The 25,099-nt window shown below is 42.0% G+C and overlaps 2 protein-coding genes and 1 pseudogene across 2 annotated transcripts; all 3 read left to right on the top strand.

Moving 5' to 3' along the window:
- The first annotated feature begins 3,969 nt into the window (after nucleotides 1–3,969).
- Nucleotides 3,970–4,896, top strand: LOC121526074 (olfactory receptor 11A1-like). The gene has a single exon (XM_041812391.1). It carries the CDS (start codon nucleotides 3,970–3,972, stop codon nucleotides 4,894–4,896), a length of 927 nt encoding a protein of 308 aa, XP_041668325.1.
- Nucleotides 4,897–10,985: 6,089 nt separating this feature from the next.
- On the top strand, nucleotides 10,986–11,924 carry LOC121517329 (olfactory receptor 11A1-like). Its single transcript, XM_041799037.1, has one exon. The coding sequence runs from the start codon at nucleotides 10,986–10,988 to the stop codon at nucleotides 11,922–11,924; it is 939 nt and encodes a 312-aa protein (XP_041654971.1).
- A 7,645-nt stretch (nucleotides 11,925–19,569) lies between these two features.
- Nucleotides 19,570–20,599, top strand: LOC121517339 (annotated as a pseudogene).
- The last annotated feature ends 4,500 nt before the right edge of the window (nucleotides 20,600–25,099 follow it).

Consider the following 25,099-nt stretch of genomic DNA (forward strand, 5'->3'; position numbering starts at 1 on the left):
CCCACTGACCTTCCAGTTCTATCCACCGTCCTCCCCTATCGACTAAAGGCATGAAAAGACCAAAAATCAATCTTTAAAACAAAGAAAAAATCAATATCTTTAGTTATTGATTCATTTTTAAATGCTAAAAATTGCAGGAAAACTCCTGAATACAAGTGCTTTCCCTTTCTCCCTTCCATGATTTTAATGAACTATGATGGAGTGGATTTGCATTTTAGTGATTTGTGGTCATATCAATCAGGTATCAGTGCCAGCAGGTCTGTACTAGAATCTGGTCATGTTTGCCGTTAGCTTACAGGGTAGCGTCCTCATATTAGCCCTGGATTGAGTTCTGGCTGAGACGGGTGTGTCAGCTGCAGTCAACGAGGCAGGAGGAATAAAAGCATGGATGACTTTTTCTAAATCTTCGGTTAACATGAAGATGATGGTGTCCCGGTAGCTAGCGTTGGTCTTCTCACAATCAGAAGGTCATGGGTTCGATTGTCAGCTCTTGCATTCACATGTTGAGTTGTGCTTGGGAAGGACACTTAACCCCAGTTTGCTCCCACCGCTGTGTCATGGGTGTGTAACTGAGTATGGAATTGTACAAATGGGATTAGCTAATACTGATGGCCAAGTCACCATAGCAACCTCTGCCATCAGTGGGTAGATAGATTTATGAATCCTCGTGGTTTGGGGAAGGCCTTTTTCTATTCCAGCATGACTGTGACTGGAAAGACATGGTTGATGAGTTCACACAGAGTCCTGACCTCAAACCCATCCAGCACCTTTGGGATGAACTGGAAAAGAGATTGTGGTCCAGGCCTTCTGGTCCAACCTCAGAGCCTGACCTCATAAATGCTCTACAGAATGAATGGACACACATTTACACAGGAACACTCCACAATGTTGAGGAAAGCCTTCAGAGAAGAGAGGAGGCTGTTAGAGCTGCAGAAGGGGCCAATCTATATTAACGTACAGTGCTTAACATATTTATTAGACCACCTGTCATATCTGTCTCAGAGACCATCCAGCTTCATGAAGTGCTTTAATGCAGACTCTTTCATTTTCAGTCAGCTCTCCACGTTTTACCATTTTGAACAGGAATAAGGAATTTCAAACTGAATTCACCCAAATTTGAGCCGACTCACTGGTCTTCTCTGAGAAGTCAGAAATGAGTCAAGCATAACATTCAACCACTAAAACTCATTTTTCTCTTCAGGAATGACAGTAAATAACTATAATTTGACATATTGATCAAGAAATATTAATGTGCTTTACTATTTTTTCAGTTTTTTGTAAATCAGTAAATATGAAAATTCATGGATAATAATAATAATTATATTTTAGCATTACAAATATCATTTGGGTCAAAGAACTTCTACATATTGGTGTATTAACCATTGCAGAAACATAAAAAATGATTTTAGTAATTACCAATGTTGTTTATTTAGGGCAGCTGTGGCATAAACCTTACTTTAGTTAGGGTTAGGGTGGTCTAATAAATTTGTTAAGCACTGTACATTAGCCTGAATACAGTGTTATTATAGTCCCTGTTGGTGGAATGGTCAGCTGACCGAATACTTTTGTCCAGATAGCGTTTCTGGAGCAGATCAGAAAAGTACTTCTGGGATGCAATGGAATTGTAAAGACTGACTAGAAAGGGAGTGATTTGCGCCGCAGTGCACTTCATGAGCAGATTGCTGCAGATGGCCATGCAGACGGAGTATGTGGAATTTGGGGGTAACTTCCTGTCCACATCATCACATTACAAGATCTATCCTGCAGCCAGCCAGCAGGGGGAGCTCAAACATGTTTTTTTTTTAAGATTTAGTTTTGGGCCTTTTCATGCCTTTATTAGGGTGCGTTTACACCAGAGCTGTTTGGTCCGCTTTAACCTAAATCTGGTCCGTTTTCCCGGATAGTCCGATTCATTTCGAGTGGTGTGAACGCTCACACAAACTCTGGTGTGGACCAAACAAGTGGACTCTGGACCGCCTGCGGTTCATTGGAGGTGTGAACGCAAAGCAGACCAACTTGTGAATCAAAGGCAGGATGAGGCATAAACCGTAATGATATACAGATTTTTATGTGATTTAATACGCTCAAATACATGTCGGTACCTCCCTTGGCGTCTGGGTAGCCATGGCAAAACGTCGTAGTCCGTGCTGATTCATTCGTCTCTTGTAAAGGACGACATGCTGGACAGCTCACCACCTTGCCGGCTGATCATAATGCCAAAATGCAAGAGCAGAAACCACAAGACAGCGTAAATTCGGTGTTTTTTTATTTTTTATGTGGAAGAAAATACTGGCAGAAGGAGTTTCATCTTCTTCTGCTCCTTCTTTTTTTCTTGGTCGCTGTTTGTGGTAACAGCACCCCTAGCGGGCAGAGGTTGTAGGTGTTCAGACGGTTTGGTCCGCTTGACCAAGAGAGCAGTGTGAATGCTAACCAAACCAAAAGAAAGTGCAATTATGTTGCCATTTCTGTTCCAAAACGGACCGAGTCCCCGGACTATCAGGTGTGAACACGACCTTAGATAGAGGAAAGGCAGTGGATAGACTTGGAAACGGGGAAGAGGGTGGGGAGAGACATGCCACAGGCTGGATTCGAACCCGAGCCGCCCACATACATGGGTAGCACCTTTAACCTCTCGACCATCTGAGCCCCCTCAGAACATGTTTTTAACATGAGATGTGGTCTGATCTGTCTCTTGATTTTTGGCATCCTTTATTATTAGCTGTCAATCAAATGATTAAATGAGGAAAGTCACCAGAACCTTCATGTTTATGTGACAAATAACCTACAATATAATAACAAGGTGGGTTTGAGTTTCTGGCTCTGAGGGTGATGTCACAGGAACATGGCCGCCGTGGGAATATGACCCACTGCCATACAAAGAATGGGAGTTACAGTGGTACCGTATGGAGAGTAAAATCAGTATAAATCCAGCTCTCCAACCCTGGGGTCATTAGACGGTGAGCTCCATCTGCAGCTGTGGGCGTTCTCTCACCTGTACAGGTAAAGCAGAGGAGAGACGGTTCACATCAGTCTCCTCTGAGAACGACACGGTACTAACATGCATGTAAATAAGTGGAATGATTCAGAGTGGCTGTGTCGATCCTGATCGCCTATCCCTCCCATCCACTGATACTAACGGTCTGATGGTGAATTTACCTGCTCCTGCTTTTTCACTGAATAATGTGTTTTTAATGGTCCTGTATGATGAAATTCACCCCCTCTTGTTTATGATTATTGTGTTTCTAACGATGTAATATCAGAGTGAATTTTAACCCTCTTATTTCCTCACAGTGGTGATCATGCTGAAGGTCAGCCTTCTACCTGAGTGTTTTTTAATGATGATATTTCATGATGAAATCCCCATTGTTGTTTTCCTGAGCTTAGGTCCACTCCCTCCTGTTGACTGAATAAGTGGGTTTAATGGTGAAGCATCACAGTGAATTTTAACCCTCTCTTTTCCTCAGAATGTGCTTTTAATGGTGATCATACATGCTGACGTTCAGTCCTGCCTACTAACTGATGAATGTGTGTTTGATGGAGACATGCTGAGGTTTTCTAACTTATTCAGTGGTGGATTTTAATGGTGACATTCAATGAATTTAAATCCCTGTTACTGACTTATTTATGTGTTCTGGTGATATTACATGGTGAGGTTTAGTCCTGTAGCACTGTTGACTAATTCAAGTGTGTAATGTTGTGGTTCCATGGTGAACTTTAATCCTTTTGACTAAATAATGTGTTTTAATAGTGACTCTTCATGGTGAATATCCTCCTTCTTATTTACTGAATAATGTGTTTTAAAAGTGACTGGTCATGGTGAATATCCTCCTTCTTATTTACTGAATAATGTGTTTAATGCTGTAGTTGACTGAGTTTCTCTGAGTCCGTCAGGCCGTCAGAGTGTCAGAGACTGAGCCTTGCTGAGCTCCATGGTTGGTCTGATCCGTGTAGATTGATTGGTTCAGTAGGATGATGGTAAACTCCACTCAGGTTTTGTATTTTCTGCTGACAGCCTACGTTGACACTGAGGGACTGGGGTCTTTATATTTCTTCATTATAATGTGTCTGTATACGTTTATCCTGTTCTCCAACCTGCTGCTCATCGTCCTGATCTGTGTGAACCGGAGCCTCCATGAGCCCATGTACATCTTCCTGTGCAGCCTGTTTGTCAGCGAGCTCTTCGGTAGTACGGGGGTGTTCCCGCTCCTTCTGGTTCAGGTTCTCTCGGACTCTAACATCGTCACCCGTTCTTTCTGTTTCGTGCAGATCTTCTGCGTGTACTCGTACGTGAGTATAGAATCTTTTAACTTAGCCGCCATGGCGTACGACCGATACCTGGCAATCTGCTGTCCTCTCCAGTATAACACGCGTATGACCACGAAAAAGGTGGGCGGGCTGATTGCATTTACTTGGATACTTCCTTTTCTAGGGACAGCTGTGCTGATATCTCTGAGCGCGCCGCTGCAGCTGTGTGGAAATGTCATCACCAAAATTTTCTGTGGAAACTACGGCGTCGTCAAACTGGCATGCTTTGACACCATTATCAATAATGTTTTCGGGATCATCTACGTCATCATCTCCATCGTCATCCCTCTGGTTCTGATCCTTTACACCTACATGAAGATACTAAAGGTCTGTTACTCTGGATCCAAACAGACCAGACAGAAGGCACTGAGCACCTGTACGCCTCACATGGCCTCGCTGATTAACTTCTCCTTCGGCTGTTGTTTTCAGGTATTACTCAGCAGAATCGATTTAACCCTTCCTCGTGTGTTGGATATTTTATTGACAGTCTACTTTCTCACATGCCAGCCTCTGTTTAACCCACTGATGTACGGGCTCAAACTGCCTAAGATACACAACATCTGTAAACGGCTGCTGTGTGGAGACGTGTGAGCTTCAGTGGAGTTTACTGAATAAAGTGAACCTGATAGAGCTCTCATATCCAGTGTCCACATCTGACTTTGGCCAATCATTTCTTCATTCTATCCCTGTCCTCTTCTCCTGAAGATCACCTGATCCTGCTCACAAAGTGTCAGGCATTTCTGACCCATGTAGTGCGCACTCTCCTTTTTCTGTGTTCATCTTTGATTGTGTTTGAGGAAATAGTGTATTGATTGTATTAATCTGAAGTTTTGTGTGTTAACCCAAGAGCAGAGCCGGAGACTAGGAAGCAGTTTTAAAAGGTTTATTCAAGGCACACAGGAGTGAGGGAGGGGGGAATCCAGGTCCGGGGAGTGAGAGGTTTCCAGTGAAGCAGAGGCTTGAGGGGGGGAGGCGAGCGTGGGGATCCAAGAGTTTGAGTCGGTGCGAGAGTAAGGCAGTGTGGTGTAGACTGGGCGAGGAGAGCTTGAGAGGGAGTGGTGATTGCGGTGATGACGTGCAGGTGCGGTGGTGCGGAGGTGCCAGTGCCCAATCAGTGCAGGTGCTCCCAGTCTCTGTGAAGAAAACAAAAGAATACTCGCGGCAGGAAGTGGCTCGCAGGAACTTATCAAAATAAAACAAAGAATGTGCAATCACCACAAATAGAATGGACTAGAACAGCCAAGCTCTCTGATTTTCACCCACTAGGTTAACCCTCCAGTATCACTTTAATTTACTACCCTGATAGGCCATTCAGGAAACAAATGCCCACTGTGAGAAACATTCAACAACCCCATAAATGTCAGAGCACCAACTGGCAGATATCTTCATAACTACTCTGTCATTTCCTAAAATGTAAATCTAACATGTTACAGAGCAGCAGGATGCTCTGATTCTCAGGATTCTCTCCTTCAGAAAACCACCACAGCAGAATCCACTGAGGACTTTATCAGACCAATTAATCAAAGTGACCAGCTCTCCTGATCAGAATATTCCAGCAAACACACAGAGTCCCCACGATCTGAATGCAGTCAGATATTTAGTCCTAAACCAGGACCACGTCTTTAAAGACCCATGGAGTGTTTTTATGGTGCCATGTGTTGCAGTTGTCCTCAGTAGTCTGCTGTATCTGCTGTAAGATGGCCTTTATCCAGACAACAATGCTGCAGAGGAAAATGTCTGTTTGACTGCTCCTCAGAAGAACACCTGTAAAACCCTCATCTTCTGTTCTGGTCTCAGATTAGAGTCTGGACTAGCTCAGGCTGAGTTTGCCTCTGATTCAGCATAAACATTCAGGCAGGAGAAGCTAGTTAGTTGTTGTTTTAGTCAGTAGCAGTAGCAGCTACAGTGAGTGTGAATGTTTAGGAAGAAACCTCAGATCGGTCCCTTCCTACAGACTCCATGTTAGTGCTCAGACTCCTCGTGGTTCAGAGACAGCATTCAGTTTCATTTGGCTGCTCCTGGAGAGGCCTTTTCACTCTTTTATAAAAATAAAAAAAAAAGTTCCCCATTTTATTTTCTGCTGAATTCTTGTCATCATCCTCAGCCCTGACTAAAACTAGCAAACGTTTAAATATTTTAGGGTTTTAACCCCTTCATCCCGCTGCAGATGTTTTTCTGTTGACTCTGAATGTTGATTCAATCCACAAAATTGCTGCCAAAGTGCAAAATAAAAGTGATGATTACTCAACTCTATTTATTTGTATAGCACCTTTCATACATAAGACATGTAGCCCAAAGTGCTTTACAAAGGAACAGACAGACAGCAAAGATCAATAAAAGAAAAAGAGAAAGAAAAAAACTAGACAAGAAAATTTGAACAGTCAATAAGATGCAACCATAGATAAAAAAAAAAAAACATAATAATAATAATGATAATAATTACTGCATGTTAAAAGCCAAATTAAAAAGGTGTGTCTTCAGATTTCTTTTAAAAACATCAGTGGAGCTGGATAGTCTAATGTCCAGGAGGATTGAATTCCAAAGTTTTGGGGCACAAAAACAGAAAGCTCTCTCCCCGGTGCGTGTGTGGGCCACACGTGGAACATTTAAAAGCAAAGCAGTGGAGGACCTGAGGGATCGATTAGGGACATAAAAAGAAAGGAGTCTGTGATGTATGGAGGAGTAAGGCCATGTACAGCTTTAAAAACAATTAAAAGAACTTTAAAATCAATTCTAAAAGAAACAGGAAGCCAATGCACAGTTTTTAAAAGTGGGTTAATGTGCTCGACTCTCTTCTTTCTGGTTAAAATTCTTGCAGCAGAATTCTGGATAAGCTGGAGTTTTTTAAATGACTTTTGGGGTAGTCCAGTAAAAAGAGTTACAATAATCTAAACGGCTGGTAATAAAAGCATGAATTAAAATTTCAGCGTCTTTTTGTGTTAAATAAGGTAAGTGAATGCAGGGAGCTGGGGTCATCGGGGGAAACAGAGAGATATAACTGAGTGTCATCGGCATTTAAGTGATAGTTGATCTTATGTTGTGTGATGATATTTCCAAGTGGCAGCATGTAAAGTGAGAATAAAATGGATCCAAGAATGCTTCCTTGTGGGATACTATAATTTAAGTCATGAGGCTGGGACACACTAGCACCAAGGCTGACGTAAAACTGTCTGTTAAAAAGATAAGAGCTAAACCAGGCTAAAACAAGGTCAGAGAGACTGGCCCATTGCTCTAGTCGGTTGATTAAAATCTCACGGTCAATTCTGTCGAAAGCTGCACTAAGGTCTAAAAGAATGAGGACTGCCACGCTATTTTCATCTAAAATCATTCTAACATCATTTACAACTTTCAGCAGGACTGTCTCAGTGCTGTGGTTTGTTCTAAAACCAGATTGAAGTGAATCTAAAATGCTGTTCTGGGATAAATGAGCAGATAATTGGTTAAAAGCAGTTTTCTCTAAAATTTTACTTAAAAATGGTAGATTGGAAATTGGTCTGTAATTATTTAACTGACAGGGGTCGGAGGGAACAAGTACAGAGGGAACAAGGAGTAAGGAAACAAAAACAGAGGGAGCAAGGACAGAGGAGACTAAGATGGAGGGAAAAGAGGACAGAGGAAACAAAGACAGAAGGAGCAAGGACAGAGAAAATGAGGACAGAGGAGTCAAGGACAGAGGAAATAAAGATGGAGGGAGCAAGGACAGAGGGAATAAGGACAGAGAAAATGAGGATGAGGGAGCAAGGACAGAGGAAAAAAAGATGGAGGGAGCAAGGACACAGGGAACAAGGACAGAGAAAATGAGGACAGAGGAGTCAAGGACAGAGGAAATAAAGATGGAGGGAAATTGTTTTTTTTTAATAAGAGGTTTCACAGCAGAGGTTTTAAAAGCTGAAGGGAAGATGCCAGAGTTAAGAGAAGGGTTTACAATCCTTGTAATTTCATATGAGAGGCTACTGTAACAGGATTTATAAAGCTTGGGTGGAATGGGATCTAGCGGACATGAGGAAGGCTTCATCGCCCCTACCACATCCCCTTTGGCCTCTTCTGTCATTGGTACAAATGACGATAGAGTTGCTGGGGGACCAACAGCAGGGAGATCACAGGGGGACTGAGTTGTTTGATTTAAAATACTTTTTCTAATGGAGACGATTTTATCCTTAAAATAATCAGCAAATCCTTCACATTTCAGAGTTGAATTCATCTCAGTATTCAGTGAGTTGGGATTTAAAAGTCTGTCGATTGTATTAAAAAGTACCTCGGGATTGTTTTGATTTTCTAAAATAATCCTTGAGAAATGGGCCCGTCTCTCTTTCCTGACAGCGTTGTTGTAAATAAAAACTTGTTCTTTAAAAGTGTTAAAGTGAACTTGAAGTTTATTTTTCCTCCATTGTCTCTCAGCCTTCCGGCAGTTTCTTTTTAACTGACAAATGGTAGCTGTTTTCCATGGTTGTTTTGAGATTAATTTCTTTCTTTTTGTTTGAATAGGAGCTACTGTGTCAATCGAGACTTTAAGTTTATCATTAAAACCTTTCACAAGGCCATCAGGGGAGCTGGAAGTGGAAGGAGGAAGAGTGTTGACAAGACTTGAGAATTTTTCAATGGCACAGTTGTTAATGTTTCGAGTCACCATAACAGTATCTTGCTTGTCATTAGGAGTGGAAAGGGTTGTGTTAAAGAAGAAGTGTTCAGAGACCGGTACATTACATAATTCTGATGTGAAAATAAACTTTTTTCCCACTGAAATTGTAAAATAGCATTACTGTTATTCACCACTAAGAAATTAAATTTATTTCATTTATAGGCTTATGATGTGAAAATAGCGCCATCTAGGTGTATCCACTTAAAGTCATCCATTTGACTGTTCTTGTCTAAAAGAATGGCTGACATCACAGACGTCCTGCTTATATTTTACCGTAGCTGAGATTCAGCTGTCCACCAATGGATACTCAGGGTTAAGTCAGACAATATAAAAAAAACATGCATCAAAGTCAAGTTTGATTTAATCTATGGCACATCCAAGAATAGAATTTAAAACATACCCAAGCCCCCCATCAGCTATGCTTTACAATAGTCATGTACACCAAGTATTCAAACTGGCATTTACAGGACTAAAAACCATGAAAATTATTGATTATTTTAGAAACTTTGTTTCCTCTGACCTTGTCTCCGCTGTCCTTGCTCCCTCCATGATTGTTTCCTCTATCCTTGACTCCTCCATCCTCATTTTCTCTGTCCTTGTTCGCTCCTTCCTTGCTTCCTACATCTTTGTCTTCTCTGTCCTTGCTCCCTCTGTTTTTGTTTCCTCTGTCCCTGTTCCCTGTGTCCTTGCTCCCCTATCTTTGTTTCCTCTGTCCTTGACTCCTACGTCCTCATTTTCTCTGTCCTTGTTACCTCTGTCCTTGCTCCCTCTGTCCTTGCTCCCACCATCTTTGTTTCCTCTGTCCTTGTTCCCTTCATGTTTGTCTCCTCTGTCCTTGCTCCCTCTGTTTTTGTTTCCTTACTCCTGGTTCCCTGTGTCCTTTCTCCCTCCATCTTTGTTTCCTCTGTTCTTGACTCCTCCGTCCTCATTTTCTCTGCCCTTGTTCCCTCTGTCCTGGCTCCCTCTGTCCTTGCTCCCTCTGTCATTGTTCCCTCTGTCCTTGTTTCCTCTGACCTTGTCTCCTCTGTCCTTTTTCCCTCTGTCCTTGCTCCGTCCATCTTTGATTCCTCTGTCCTTGACTCCTCTGTCTTCATTTTCTGTGACCTTGTTCCCTCTGTCCTTGCTTCCTCCATCTTTGTCTCCTCTGTCCTTGCTCCCTCTGTTTTTGTTTCCTTAGTCCCTATCCCCTTCGTCCTTGCTCCCCCCATCTTTATTTCCTCTGTCCTTGACTCCTACGTCCTCATTTCATCTGTCCTTGTTCACTCCTTCCTTGTTCCCTCTGTCCTTGCTTCCTCTGTCTTTGTCTACTCTGTCCTTGTTTCCTCTGACTTTGTGTCCTATATCCTTGTTCCTCTGTCCTTGCTCCCTCTATCTTTGTTTCCTCTGTCCTCATTTTCTCTGTCCTTGTTCCCTCTGTCCTTGCTCCCGCCATCTTAATTTCCTCTGTCCTTGGCTCCTCAGTCCTCATTTTTTCAGTCCTTGCTCCCTCTGTCCTTGCTCCCTCCATCTTTGTTTCCTCTGTCCTTGACTCCTCCGTCCTCATTTTCTCTCTCCTTGTTCAATCTGTCCTAGTTCCCTCTGTCCTTGTTCCCTCCATCTTTGTCTCCTTTGTCCTAGCTCCCTCAGTCTTTGTTTCCTCTATCCTTGTTTCCTCTGCCCTCGTTTCCTCTATCCTTGGTCTCGTCATTTTCTCTGCGTGCGTCCCTGTAGGATGGATGAGGAGACGGCGCCAGAGCAGGAGGGAAGGATAAATGTTGCGTGTGGTGAGAGGAGGTTCAGTAGGAGGGGGTGAACCAGCAGAGAGTGGATCCATGTTGGGACTGATTCTCTGACTGTAAGGAAGAAATGTTCATGTGTTGTCTGATTATCTCTGTGCTTAAGACTAACAGATTTTCTGTCCTTCAGTTGTTCATGTTGAACTGTCCTTGTTTCCTCTGTCCTTGTTTCCTCTGTTGAACTTTTCTCAGGCTGTCCAGCAGAGCTTTATTGCTCAACGTGCTCCTCACTCAATGATGCTCTCTGCTGCATGAAGAGCTGAGTCATGATAAACTCCACTCTCGTCTCTTTCTTCAGTCTTGGGGCGTACTTTGACAGCGGTGTTTTGAAATACTTGTACTTCCTCACCATCCTGGCATTTTATGTCTCCATCATCTGTGCTAATTCGTTCCTCATCGCTCTGATCTGTGTGAACCGGAGCCTCCATGAGCCCATGTACATCTTCCTGTGCAGCCTGTTTGTGAATGAGCTCTACGGTAGTACGGGTTTGTTCCCTCTCCTCCTGGTGCAGACTCTCTCTGACGTCCACACCGTCTCGCTGCCGATCTGCTTCCTGCAGATCTTCTGTTTGTATTCTTATGGAGGTATCGAGTTTCTGACCTTAGCCATCATGTCTTACGACCGATACCTCGCCATCTGTTATCCTCTCCAATATAACACACGAATGACGCCCAATAAGATTGCCGGGCTCACTGTTCTGATATGGTTGTACCCGCTCTTCATCAATGCCGTCATCGTGTTCGGCCTGACCTTCCCTCTGCAGCTGTGCGGGAATGTCATCAACAAAGTCTACTGTGATAACTACCTGGTAGTCAAGCTGGCGTGCTCTGACACCACGCTCAACAACGTCTTTGGGCTGAGTCACATGTTCACGGTGATATTTGGACTCATCGTTCTGATTATTTACACCTACATCAGGATCCTTAAAGTCTGCTTCTCTGGATCCAAGCAGACCAGGCAGAAAGCGGTGAGCACCTGCACGCCTCACCTGGCCTCACTGATCAACTTCTCCTCCGGGTGTTTCTTTGAGATAGTCCAGAGCAGGTTCAACCTCTACAACCTACCAAACATGCTGCGTATATTCTTATCGTTGTACTGGCTGACGGGCCAGCCGCTCGTTAACCCTTTACTGTACGGTCTGAAGATGTCCAAAATACGGATGGTCTGTAAAAGCCTGTTCTTCAGGGAGTCCCAGAGAGTCTGACTGACACTGAATCTCTCTTAGATTTCATCAGATCAGGATCAGCCCTGTCCTTACACGGATGCTTCTGGACCATTAATTCACTCATGTTTTTCTGTCCAATTGAAAACCAAATAAAGTGTTGATGAGAGAAAAGTCTGTTTGTGTGACGACATAAACCTGAGAGGTCAGCCCTGAGAATAACCTGAGGAGAGTACTTTAGGACATTCTGTCTACTTTATCTGAGCAGTGCTGCACCAATGATCACAAATGCAGTTATTATCTGATGAAAGGCTGCAGTTCTATTAGTGTTTAGAGGTTTGCAGAAATGCCAGCAGAAAGGCCTTTACCTTTAAAATAGACACTATTACTCTATAGAAAAAACCTTATTTAAAAATGAAAAAATTTATTCTATTAAAAACATGAAGTTATTTTGAAAGCCTGCTTCCATTCATGATTATATTGTAATTGTAATGTTACTTTACCAGATTGTGCAGAACTGTGCATGAGTATTATTTGTCATTCTTACTCTTTAGATTTAAAGGACAAACAAGGTAAAATGATGGGTGAATTTACCAAAATAAATCAAATAAATTAATAGATGGATGACTATAAAAAGATAACTAAAATAAAAATAGACTGAGATAAAAGGCAAAGCAATAAAAGAAAGAATTACCAAATTAAGATGCATTAAAATTTGTCAAATAAAACAACAATAAAAGGTTAAAAATACCAAATAATTAAAAGTCTAGCAACATGGAAATAAAGGGAGCAGATGTTCATAACTAAAGACAAGAAAAATCCTAAAGACCCTAGAATAAAAGTTGAAATGAGAATAAAATAAGAATTAGAATTAAACACAACAATGATTGTGAGAGAACTAACAGTCATCAAAATTGTAAAGTACATAAAAGCCAGACTGAATAAATGGAGTTTTTAGAGTTTGATTTTACAAATATCTCAGCTCCTCTCTGATCTGGTCTACCCTGATCACATCAACCATACGATCAACACACTTACACAGACTAGAAATGCATTTAAATCTTAATTTCTTTTACTTTTTAGTTTAATTTACTTTTTGTATTTGGTGTTTAACCTCTTAACACTCAGAGCAAGCTAACCAGGATTGTATTCCTGACTGGACAACTTTCACTGACACTGGACTAACATTTGACTCCATGGATCAGAATATCTGCAGACAACTGCTCGTGAAAGATATATATATATATATATATATATATATGCTTAGCATATTTATTAGACCACCTGTCATATTTGTCTCAGAGACCATCCAGCATCATGAAGTGCTTTAATGCGGACTCTTTCATTTTCAGTCAGCTCTCCACGTTTTACCATTTTGAAAAGGAATGAGGAATTTCAAACTGAATTCACCCGAATTTGAGCCGGCTCACTGGGCTTCTCTGAGAAGTCAGAAATTAATCAAGCACAACATTCAAACACTAAAACTCATTTTTCTGTTCTGAAATGCAATAAATAACTATAATTTGACATATTAATCAAGAAATAATAATGTGCTTTATTTTTTCAGGGTTTTTTTTGTAAATCAGAAATTTTAAAATTTATGGATAACAATAATAACCATATTTCAGCATCAAAAATATCATGTGGGTTAAAGAGCTTCTACATATTGGTGTATTAACAATTGCAAAAACATTAAAAATTATTTTGGTAATAACCAATGTTGTCAATTTAGGGCAGCTGTTGCATAAACCTTACTTTGGTTAGGGTTAGGGTGGTCTAATAAATTTGTTAAGCACTGTATATATATATATATATATATATATATATATATATATATATATATATATATATATATATATACACACACACAGAAACTCTTTCCATGACAGACACTAGAGTAGTCGGGTCGTTTGGCTTTTTCCTGATATTAGTGATAATCAGTACTATTGACATGGTCCCTGTGCTGGACTTTGGTTTGGTAGGTACTGGATGTGTTGGTCTCGGTACCATCTCTGGACTGGGTTTAGTTACTCATCTTTAGACAAGATCTGAAATATGAATGTGACTTTAGACTTTGTTGGTGTTTTATCAGTCATTTTTTTTGTTAAATGCTAAAAGGAATCAAATTGAGGATTCAATGAATAACCCCTGGGAGATGGAGCTAATTAAGATGTTTGTGAAGCAGGCTACCATCTCCATGGTGTCCAAGAGTCCACACAGACGTCTCCAGGGTCTGGTCTGGTGTAGAGCCACAGATAGAAAACACTGATGAAGAGAGGATCTCCTCTGAGGCTCATTACCATCAAAGTTACTGTAAACATGATGAAAGAACACGTCAGTCCCAGGACAAAACTACAACAATGACATTTGTTTGAGTTATTGTTTCATAAAGTTACCACTGACCTTTCTCTGGCCGAGTAAACGTGACGTCTAGGATCTGAGAATCTTCTTTAGACCTAGAGGAAAAGTGTTATCATCCAGAAGAACAAATCAGGAAAATCAAAGATGAATAAAAACTACCATTCAAACAGAAGATAACATCTTCTAACTAGACTGTCTAGACTACAGTTAGTGTCATGGACGAAATTATTGGCACCCCTGGAATTTTTCCAGAAAATACACCATTTGTCCCAGAAATTGTTGCAGTCACGAATGTTTTTGGTATACACATGTTTGTTTATTTATGCGGATTGGAACAACACAAAAAAACAGAGGAAAAAAGACAAGATTGAGATAATTTTACACAAAACTCAAAAGAAGGCAAAATGATTGGCACTCTTTTAAAACTGTGGGTAATTCATTTTATTTCCAGCATGTGATGCTCATTTAAACTCACCTGTGGCAGTAACAGGTGCTGGCAGTCTAGAAATCACACCTGAAGCCAGTTAAAATGTCTAAAAGTTGACTCAACTTTTGTGTTGTGTGCCTGTGTGTGTCACACCAAGCATGGAGAAGAGAAAAAGAAGAGCCCAGAATCGTCTGAGGACTTAAGGAGCAAATTGTGGAAAAATATGAACAATCTCAAGGTTAAAGACCATCTCCAGAGATCTTGAAATTCCTTTGTCCACTGTGTGTAATATAATCAAGAAGTTTATAACCCACGGAGCTGTGGCTAATCTCCCTGGACATGGATGGAAGAGAAAAATTGACAAAAGAATGCAACGCAGGATAGTTGGAATGGTGGATAAACATCCTCAGTCAACTTCCACACAAATTCAGGCTGTCCTGCAGACTCAGGGTGCAAAAGTGTCAGCTGGGACCATACGTGGTCATCTGAATGAGATGAAGCGCTATGGCAGGAGACCGAGGAGAACCCCACTGCTGACAAAGAGACATAAAAAAGCCAGACTGGAGTTTGCAAAAATGTACCTGAGTAAGCCTCAATCCTTCTGGGAGAACATTTGTGGACAGATGAGACTAAGGTAGAGCTTTTTGGAAAAGCACGCCATTCTACTGTTTACAGAAAACAGAACGAGGCCTACAAAGAAAAGAACACAGTACCTACAGTCAAACATGGTGGAGGTTCAAGGATGTTTTGGACTTGTTTTGCTGCCTCTGGCACTGGGTGCCTTGACTGTGTGCAAGGAATCATGAAATCTGGAGACTATCAAAAGATTTTGGGCTACAATGTAGGGCCTAGTGTCAGAAAGCTGGGTCTGGGTCAGAGGTCATGGGTATTCCAGCAGGACAATGACCCCAAATATACCTCAAAAATCACCAAGAAATGGTTGGAGACAAAGCTGGAGAGTTCTGAAGTGGCCAGCAATGAGTCCGGATCTAAATCCCAATGAACACCTATGAAGAGATCTCAAAATTGCTGTTGCAAGAAGCACCCTTCAAATCTGAGACCTGGAGCAGTTTGCAAAAGAAGAGTGGTCCACAATTCCAGTTGAGAGGTGTAAGTAGCTTGTTGATGGTTATAGAAGCGATTGGTTTCAGTTTTTTTTCCCACGGGTGTGCAACCAGATATTAAGTTGAAGGTGCCAACAATTTTGTCTGGCCCCTTTTTTTATTTTTGTGTAAAATTATGTCAATTTTGTCTTTTTTCTTCTGTTTTTTGTGTTGTTCCAATGCACATAAAGGAAATAAAGATGTGTTTACCAAAAACATTTGTAATTGCAACAATTTCTGGGAGAAATGGTGTATTTTCTGGAAAAAATTCCAGGGGTGCCAACACCTTCAGCCATTACTGTAGGTCTGATGTTGATCTGTATGCATAAGCCTACACTGACTGGTGTGAGGGCTGAATGTTTAAAGGGAAAAATCAAAAATCAAAGGAAGAAATGTTCTCTTGGCAGTAGGGGGCGCTGTGACAAAGTAATGATATTGATGCATGTGTGATCATCCTTGTGAAGTTTGGTGATGAGAGACATCAGCACTAAAAGGTTTGACAGTATTATATGTCAGAAAACACTGAAATAACCAGCGCTGAAATAAGACCAAGTTTGGGTCTCGATCACAGCTACAGCCTGTGGTGGAAAGTCCATGTTTGCACACCTTCAGGTCTCTATCTTGTCTAGATTGACAATAAAAATTCTGGAGTCATTCAGATAAAATCTCCCAGACTAGTACTTTGTCCAACCAGTGAAAAATTAAATATTTGATCTTTATCTGTTTGTAGGGCATTTCCTGTACATTTTAGAAGATGGTCTCGAGAGACTTTTTTCATCTAGACCTGATAGATACGTGCACTGATTTTCATGCATGCAGCTCTTACCCAGTTCCCTTTCTCATGTCTGGGGCCCCTGTGCATGAAACCACTAGCAGATGACTATTTCCACTGGGGACAGTTTTTAAATAAAAAATATTAATTCCTTTGATTTCAATAAGGTCCTCACTCTGAGGTTGGTGCCTAGGCCCTAGTGGATTGCAGAGGCATCTGCAGGGATCTTTTCCTAAGCTGCTGAGACAGGGACTCCTACAGATACATTCCACTGAAAGTCACCACTTCACATGGTTACCTTTAAAACCATTACACTGGAGCCTTCCTGTCCATGGAGGGAAGTATGAGAGATGTAGTGCTGAAGGTGCTGATGGTGTGTTCTGTCCATCAGTTGTTGGTCTGGGCTGGTATTAAAGACTGACATCTGAGACCCTCTCACATCTAGAGACAATTTGTCAGCAAGCCGCACAGTTTTTAGTCTCAGACTGAGATTTTGTAAAGATTGGTGGTCACTAGCTACAAGATTAGAATATGATTCCTTTTGAGATTATTTCCCATCATGCATCTGGCGGAAATTCACAATGACAATTTTGAGCAGAGAACAAGATGTAGAAGGAGATGGAGATCACATTTGAGTTGATATCTCTTATAATCAGATGTTTTAAATCAAACATCGAGTAGAAACAAAAGGAAAGTTAAACACAGAAGGAACTTCGCAATGTTATTGCAACAACCGAGGAACTATCCCAGAAACACTTCAGAATAAAAGTACCATATGAGACAATATGAGTCACAGCCACAGAAACAAACTGATCGGGCTTTTACTTTGAAAATCCCAGTGGCAGTTTACCGTTGCTGTCATGTCAGCCTGGTATAAATCTACAGACAAACACACAAACAGCGGTGCAGAGATCTGACTGCAGCTCTGAGCAGAAATGTTTTTAATCTCATGAGTTCTCAGTGGCTCTAGAATGATCTACGCTCACATTCATATTCTGAAGAATGAAGTGAATATTGTGCTTATGCACAACACTGGCTCCCATTGCTCGTGGACGACGGTCGCATCACTGAGAAACACAATAAGCATACAACCAGACTAAAAACTGACAACAATATCAAACACGTTTGATATTATCATAACGCCAAGACTTAAGAAAGCCCACCTTAAAACTGCTCAAATCGAGTCTTATGACCGACTTACTCCTAACGACTGAGACAACGGGGGCGAGCTGCGACTGCTGGAAATGTGGTTAAGTGTAAGGCTGTCTTAAGACTCATTCTACCACAGAGGAGAAGAGTCGGGCTCTGACAGGAAGTACCATGGCCTTTTGCTGGCTGAGCGTAGCGGGATAGAAGGACGGGGGACTCCAGGTAAACAGGGGCAGTTTTAGATTCTGCTTTGTAATCAATGATTACAGTTTTGAGTTTGATGGAGCTGAGAGATGAACAGAAGCGTGATATGATCTCTCTGGGGTTGGTTGAAGACCAGACGTGCCACTGCATTCTGGATCACCTGCAGAGGTTTAACTGTGCAGGCAGGGAGGTCTGCCAGTAATGAGTTACCGTAGTCGATGCGTCATATTACAAGAGCTGGTACCAAGAACTGTGTTGATGTTCTGCCAGCAGGACCGAGCAATCAAGGCCACATGAACCTTGAAGGTTAGCTGGTCATCAATCATGACACTTAGTGGGGCAGACTTAGTGGGCATGAGATTATTTTAACCAAGCTGGATACTGATCTGAGGTTCCACAGTGGGATTGGCTGGAATGATAAAAAGCTCGGTCTTGGACAGGTTGAGCTGAAGGTGACGTTCCCTCATCCATTTAGAAATATCAGCAAGGCTGGATGCGATCCGAGCTGAGACAGTGGTGCCATCTGGTGGAAAGGACGGGGAAAGCATCAGGTAGTCATGTATGGTATTAGCAGCAGCGTCAATGTCATCGACAAAAGACACAAACACAGATCTTTCATGTCAAAAACTGTCATGGATTTCAAGGAGACTGGAACAGTGTTATTTCGATTGTAATTTAAAATCCATGATATTTCTCTGCTGTGGGTAAATCCATCATAACTCACATCTATGTATCTCTTCTGCCTCTCAGCTGTAGAAAGCAGGGACCCCAGGTTTAAAGAGTGCTGAGAACACTCTACTATGATTGGCACCAGATTTAGACTAAAGTAGTACATGGTTTGACTAAAAATAAAGACTCAATTCCAAAATAGCTGTCAAAATGATCACTAAGTAGATGTTACACGGTGTCTTGTAATCGATTAGTCAACAGCTCCCCCTAGTGGACAAGACCTGTTATGTTATGATCTTATGCCTGCCCATGTGTTGACATCCTGCAGTTCAATGTATGCACAGCTGCTGAATACACCGGCTCTGAGTGACAAGCTCCTTTATTTACACACCTTTACATGTAACAGTAGCTCTGGAGCATCCTCTAAGGAGTGTACGCCTGGCTTTAGTGATGGTGTCATGATAAACTTCATAAATCATTCCTCTAAAACTCACACTTCCATCTGCTTTTTCACATTTGATTTGTTCATTTAAAATCAGGACACATTAAAGTGTTTATTTCCTGGTTTTTATTAGTTATAACAAATGTTAAGTACTGCTGACAGTCAGAAATAATAAATGAGGGAAACCTTGAAAATCTCTGACTTTATGGTCATAATTCCCAGGTGAACCCAACCATGCGATCCAAACCCTTACTGAACCAGGACTTCTGTGAACTAGTTCACCTCTTAACATTCACTCTGATTGTTCCCGAAGAGTCTAGAGTTCACAAATAGCTACAGCGCAGAACTTCTTAAGAAGAAATGACCCTGTTTAGGTTTGGGCCCAATAAGGTCCTCACACCATAGAGGACGTTAAAAATGAGAAATAACTGTCATTCCGATATTAGTGAGAGTAACTTCATCATTTGTCTCAGGCTTGTTGGTGCAATGTCATGAAGTCGGCTAGGGCACCAAGAAAGCGAGACAGTGCTCTACACTGATTTTCTTCCCCTTTAACAGTGATGACTGTTACCAAAGGTGGTAGAAGGATGATGGGAAACTCCTCTCAGATTTCTTCCTTCACATTCACTGCTTACTTCCACAGTGGACAGCTGAAATCTGTATTTTATCACTGTTCTGCTCCTCTATCTGTTCATAGTTCTTTCTAATGTTCTGCTTGTTGTGGTCATCGTTTTAAACAGAAGCTTACATGAACCCATGTACATGTTTCTGTGCAGCCTGTTTGTTAATGAGCTGTATGGTAGTACAGGGCTGTTTTTCCGTCTGATGGTTCAGATTCTCTCAGACATTCACACCATTTCTCCTTCCCTCTGTTAATAATAATAATAATAATATCTTGAATTTATATAGCGCCTTTTAAGAAACCCAAGGACGCTTAAACCCAAGCACGCTTGTTACCTGCAGGTCTTCTGTTTGTACTCTTATGGAGGTGTGGAGTTCCGGATACTGACCGTCATGTCTTACGACCGATACCTCTCTATCTGCTTTCCTCTGCAGTATAACACACGAATGACCACTAACAGAGTCTTGTCTCTCATTGCAGTGAGCTGGCTGATTCCTCTTCTGATAGACTGTGCTTTAATCTCACTGGCTGTGCCTTTAGAGTTGTGGGGCACTGATATCAACAGACTATACTGTGATTTTAACTCCATTTTAAAACTGGCATGCTATGGCACCCCAGTCAGCAATTTCACTGAGTTAATTACTGCCTTAGTCCTAACTTTATGCCACATAACTCCACTCCTGTATTCTTACACCAGGATCTTCAAAGTTTGTTTTCGTTGCTCCAAACAGACCAGACAGAAAGCCTTCAGCACCTGCATGCCTCATCTTGCTTCTCTTTTCCACTTTATTTTTGGCTTTTCTCTGGAAGGAGTGCAGGCAAGGTTTGATATCTACAGTGTTCCTAAAAATCTGCGAGTCTTTTTGTCATTATACTTCCTCATCTACCAGCCTCTGGTCAACCCTCTGATATACGGACCCAAACCGCCCAAAATCCAGACCAAATGCAAGACTCTCATTTTTGGTTGAAAGTGTGCTTTTAGGCTTAAAGGTTTTATGAATCTGACCTGTTTTAAACCCATGGTGCTTTGTTATTGTATCTAAATGTTCATTTTTGTTAAATCCAGTGTTTCCCATGTTATACTTGGGCAGGCTGCCAAGGCAAACTAGTAAACCAAAGTAAACTGACAAGACATTTTGGTATTTTCCTACTTTAACAGTCTTGAGAACCGTATACAGCCCACACCAGTATTTAAGCCTGCTTTGCTCTGCACCATGACCTCCTTAACCCTCCTCCCTTCTGATGAGGATCTGTGAACATGTATTGGGTTCATTTATCCAGAATAGGCCTGAGGTCCAGCACAGAAAATATTAATCTCACAAATGTGTACGGCGGCTGGTGGCCCTGTGGTTTACATGGGTTTCAGTACAGAGGACTGGGAGATTTAAGTCCTGGTCTGGGCATAATCAGTACCCAGGGTGGACCCTTGGTCTTTGATGCCATGAACTCCTGTCTGTGTCTCAGATGTACTCAGGAGAGAAGCGTCTGCTGAATGACACTGAAACACTGTCAGTTTCTCTCTCATTATGCAGGGAAAATTCTGCATGACTTTAAAAACCAAGTTTGATTTTTTAGTCACAAAACCAAACATTTGAAAAGAACTGATCTCAGGACACGACAGAAGTCTGGATCATTCCTGCAGTAGCTCACTCATGGGTAAGGGTGCCTGTTGACAACAGAGTATTTCTCTAATAGGTGCCAGCAGTGAGCAGCTACATAGGCCACCCAGGTGTAGTTACCTAGGTAACAGCCATCATTTCAGTCCTCCATAATCTCAGCAGCATTAGTGAGTGTCTGCCACTCTGCATCCTGAAACCACATGAACGAGGCTCATCCACAAGTAGGGGTGTACTGTAATACATGATATTGGTCTGATACGGGTAAATACAGGGCCAGTCTCACCAGTACAGACACTTTTTATCTATAAAAGCTCCAGTATACATTTTTCTAACATTAATATAAAAAAGGCAAAACAAACTCAGACTGTTTCATGTATCATTTATTCATCAGTCAGCTTCAAATAAACTGATTTTAACAGCAGGATTTTAATAGCTTTTTTTATGGGAATTGTTTTTCTGAACCCAATGTTTAGGCTGGCAGGTCCTGGATAAGTAGTACATGTGACAACAATCTTCAGATGTCTGGGCTGGGAGGTAGGGTGGCGAAACAGAGGCCTTTACTTACGAAGAAAAACATCACAGCCCGGCTTAATTCAGCAAAAACACGTTAGAAGTCTCCCAACAGCCTGTGGGAAAATGTTTGATGGTCTGATGAAACCTGGGTTGAAGTTTTTCATAATTCCAAAAGGTATCTCAGAAACAACAGAGCACCAAACCCACAGTGAACGTGGTGGTGGCAGCATCATGCTGTGGGGCTGTGTTACTCCAGCTGGAAATGGGTCCAAGGTCGTTTTCACACCTGATTATCCAGAGGACTCAGTTCACATCGAGGCTTAAATTCCAACATTGTTGCTCTTTCCTGTGGTTGGCTCGCTTTCCCATTAAACTGTCTAGATAACCACATAAAGTCAAACATTTGGGGTGTAGTCATCTCAAAAGAAGAGCACTGATGGAAAAAGGAGACGTAGAAAAAGACGAAACTGGAAATCCATAACCTCTCATCTTTTTACCACACAACAGTGAAACATTTATGCTGTTCTGGGAGTTCTGCTTTTGCTTTGGGGCGTTAAGAGCAGCGAGCTGTCCAGCATGTCGTTCTTTACACGAGACGAATGAATCAGCACCGGAGAAGAAGGCGAGCCAGCATGAGAACAAGTGACTACGATGTCTTGCCATGGCTACATAGATGTCAACAGAGGTGTCAAGTACTTAAACATAAATTTTGGGTATCTATACTTTACTGGAGTCATTATTTTTCAGCCAACTTTTTACTTCTAATCCCTACATTTTCACGCAATTATCTGTACTTTCTACAACTTACATTTTAAAATTAGCCTTGTTACTCCTATTTCATTTCAGCTTGTTTTCATTTCGACTTGTTACCGTTCAAAAATACACACAAAAAACAACAAAAACCTATCCTGATAAATCGCGCCATCCGAAGAGAGTGAATTTGATTGTAGTTTGATGAGAACTATAAATGTAATACCATTCCGACACCCTATTGGTTTGTAAGCAATCCATTGCACCTGGAGGGCCAATTCTCTTGTTTATCAGAGTCCATTCTCTGGGTTTATCAGGGCCCATTCTCTGGGTATATCATGGTCCAATCTCTGGGTTTATCGGGGTCCATTCTCTGGGTTTATCGGGGTCCATTCTCTTGGATTTTTAGGGCCAATTCTCTGGGTTTATCAGGGCCCATTCTCTGGGTTTATCAGGGTCCAATCTCTTGTATATCAGGGTCCATTCTCTGGGATTATCAGGGTCCATTCTCTGGGATTTTTAGGGCCCATTCTCTGGGTTTATCAGGGTCCAATCTCTTGTATATCAGGGTCCATTCTCTGGGATTATCAGGGTCCATTCTCTGGGATTTTTAGGGCCCATTCTCTGGGTTTATCAGGGTCCAATCTCTTGTATATCAGGGTCCATTCTCTGGGATTATCAGGGTCCATTCTCTGGGATTATCAGGGTCCATTCTCTGGGATTATCAGGGTCCATTCTCTGGGATTATCAGGGTCCAGTCTCTGGGTTTATCAGGGTCCATTCTCTTGTATATCAGGGTCTGTTCTCTGGGATTTTCAGGGCCAATTCTCTGGGTTTATCAGGGTCCATTCTCTAGGATTAATAAGGCCCATTCTCTGGGATTATCAGGGTCCATTCTCTTGTATATCAGGGTCCATTCTCTGGGATTATCAAGGTCCATTCTCTTGTATATCAGGGTCCATTCTCTGGGATTATCAGGGTCCATTCTCTGGGATTATCAGGGTCCATTCTCTTGTATTTCAGGGTCCAGTCTCTGGGTTTATCAGGGTCCATTCTCTTGTATATCAGGGTCTGTTCTCTGGGATTTTCAGGGCCAATTCTCTTGTTTATCAGGGCCCATTGTCATGTCTGCTGTCTGTCACTTGGTGCTCTATTTCTGTCTGGTCACTCTCTCCGTCTTCCTCTGCTTTCTTTAATTTCTGTCACTTTCTGCACACTTACATCTCGGTTTCAGTACTTCCGGTTTTATTTTGGTGATCACGCACCCCTTTGTCTGCACGTCAGTTTTGCTTCCTCTGTCACGTATCACCACAGCTGTTTACCATTAGCACTCATTAGCCACAGTATGTTAGCACCCGGTTTTCACCTGTTCTCTGCTAGTTCGTTGCACTTCATAGTCCTCGTCCCAGCGCTTTGTTTTCATTATCTTAGCTTTCTCGTCTCGACCTTGTTTTCGTTCTTTGGACCTTTGCCTTAGCCTGCCGATTTTGTACCTCTGCTGGAGTTTAACTGCCTACCCGTGTACCGACCCTGTTTTTCCCATTAAAACTCTGATTTTGCCTGAACCTTGCCGTGTCCTGCAGTTGTGTCCAGCATTCTGTGTCTTGTTCCTTGATACCCATTCTCTGGGATTATCAGGGTCCATTCTCTTGTTTATCAGGGTCCAGTCTCTGGGTTTATCAGGGTCCATTCTCTGGGATTTTCAGGGCCAATTCTCTGGGTTTATCAGGGTCCATTCTCTAGGATTAATAAGGCCCATTCTCTGGGATTATCAGGATCCATTCTCTGGGATTATCAGGGTCCATTCCCTGGGATTATCAGTGTCCATTCTCTGGGATTATCAGGGTCAATTCCCTGGGATTATAAGGGTCCATTCTCTGGGATTATCAGGGTCCATTCTCTGGGATTATCAGGTCCATTCTCTGGGATTGTCAGGGCCCATTCTCTTGGTTTATCAGGGTCCATTCTCTGGGATTATCAGGGTCCATTCTCTTGTATTTCAGGGTCTGTTCTCTGGGATTAATAAGGCCCATTGTCTTGGTTTCTCTGGGTCCATTCTCTGGGATTGTCAGGGCCCATTCTCTTGGTTTATCAGGGTCCATTCTCTGGGATTATCAGGGTCCATTCTCTTGTATTTCAGGGTCTGTTCTCTGGGATTAATAAGGCCCATTGTCTTGGTTTCTCTGGGTCCATTCTCTGGGATTATCAGGGCCCATTCTCTGGGATTATCAAGGCCCATTCTCTGGGATTATCAGGGTCCATTCTCTGGGATTATTAAGGCCCAATCTCTGGGATTATCAGGGTCCATTCTCTGGGATTATCAGGGTCCATTCTCTGGGATTTTCAGGGCCCCTTGTCTGGGATTTTCAAGGCCAATTCTCTGGGATTATCAAGATCAATTCTATGGGTTTATCAGGGCCCATTCTCCGGGATTATCAGGGTCCATTCTCTAGGATTATCAGGGTCCATTCTCTGGGATTATCAGTGTCCATTCTCTTGTTTATCAGGGTCCATTCTCTGGGATTATCAAGGCCATGTCTCTGGGATTATCAGGGTTCATTCTCTGGGTTTATCAGGGCCCATTCT

This window comes from Cheilinus undulatus, linkage group 2 (genome assembly GCF_018320785.1).
Source record: "Cheilinus undulatus linkage group 2, ASM1832078v1, whole genome shotgun sequence".
NCBI lineage: Eukaryota > Metazoa > Chordata > Actinopteri > Labriformes > Labridae > Cheilinus > Cheilinus undulatus.

Bases quoted from the DNA above. Each gene is read 5' to 3' on its own strand.
- LOC121517329 (XM_041799037.1), top strand. From the start codon at position 10,986: ATGATAAACTCCACTCTCGTCTCTTTCTTCAGTCTTGGGGCGTACTTT.
- LOC121526074 (XM_041812391.1), top strand. From the start codon at position 3,970: ATGATGGTAAACTCCACTCAGGTTTTGTATTTTCTGCTGACAGCCTAC.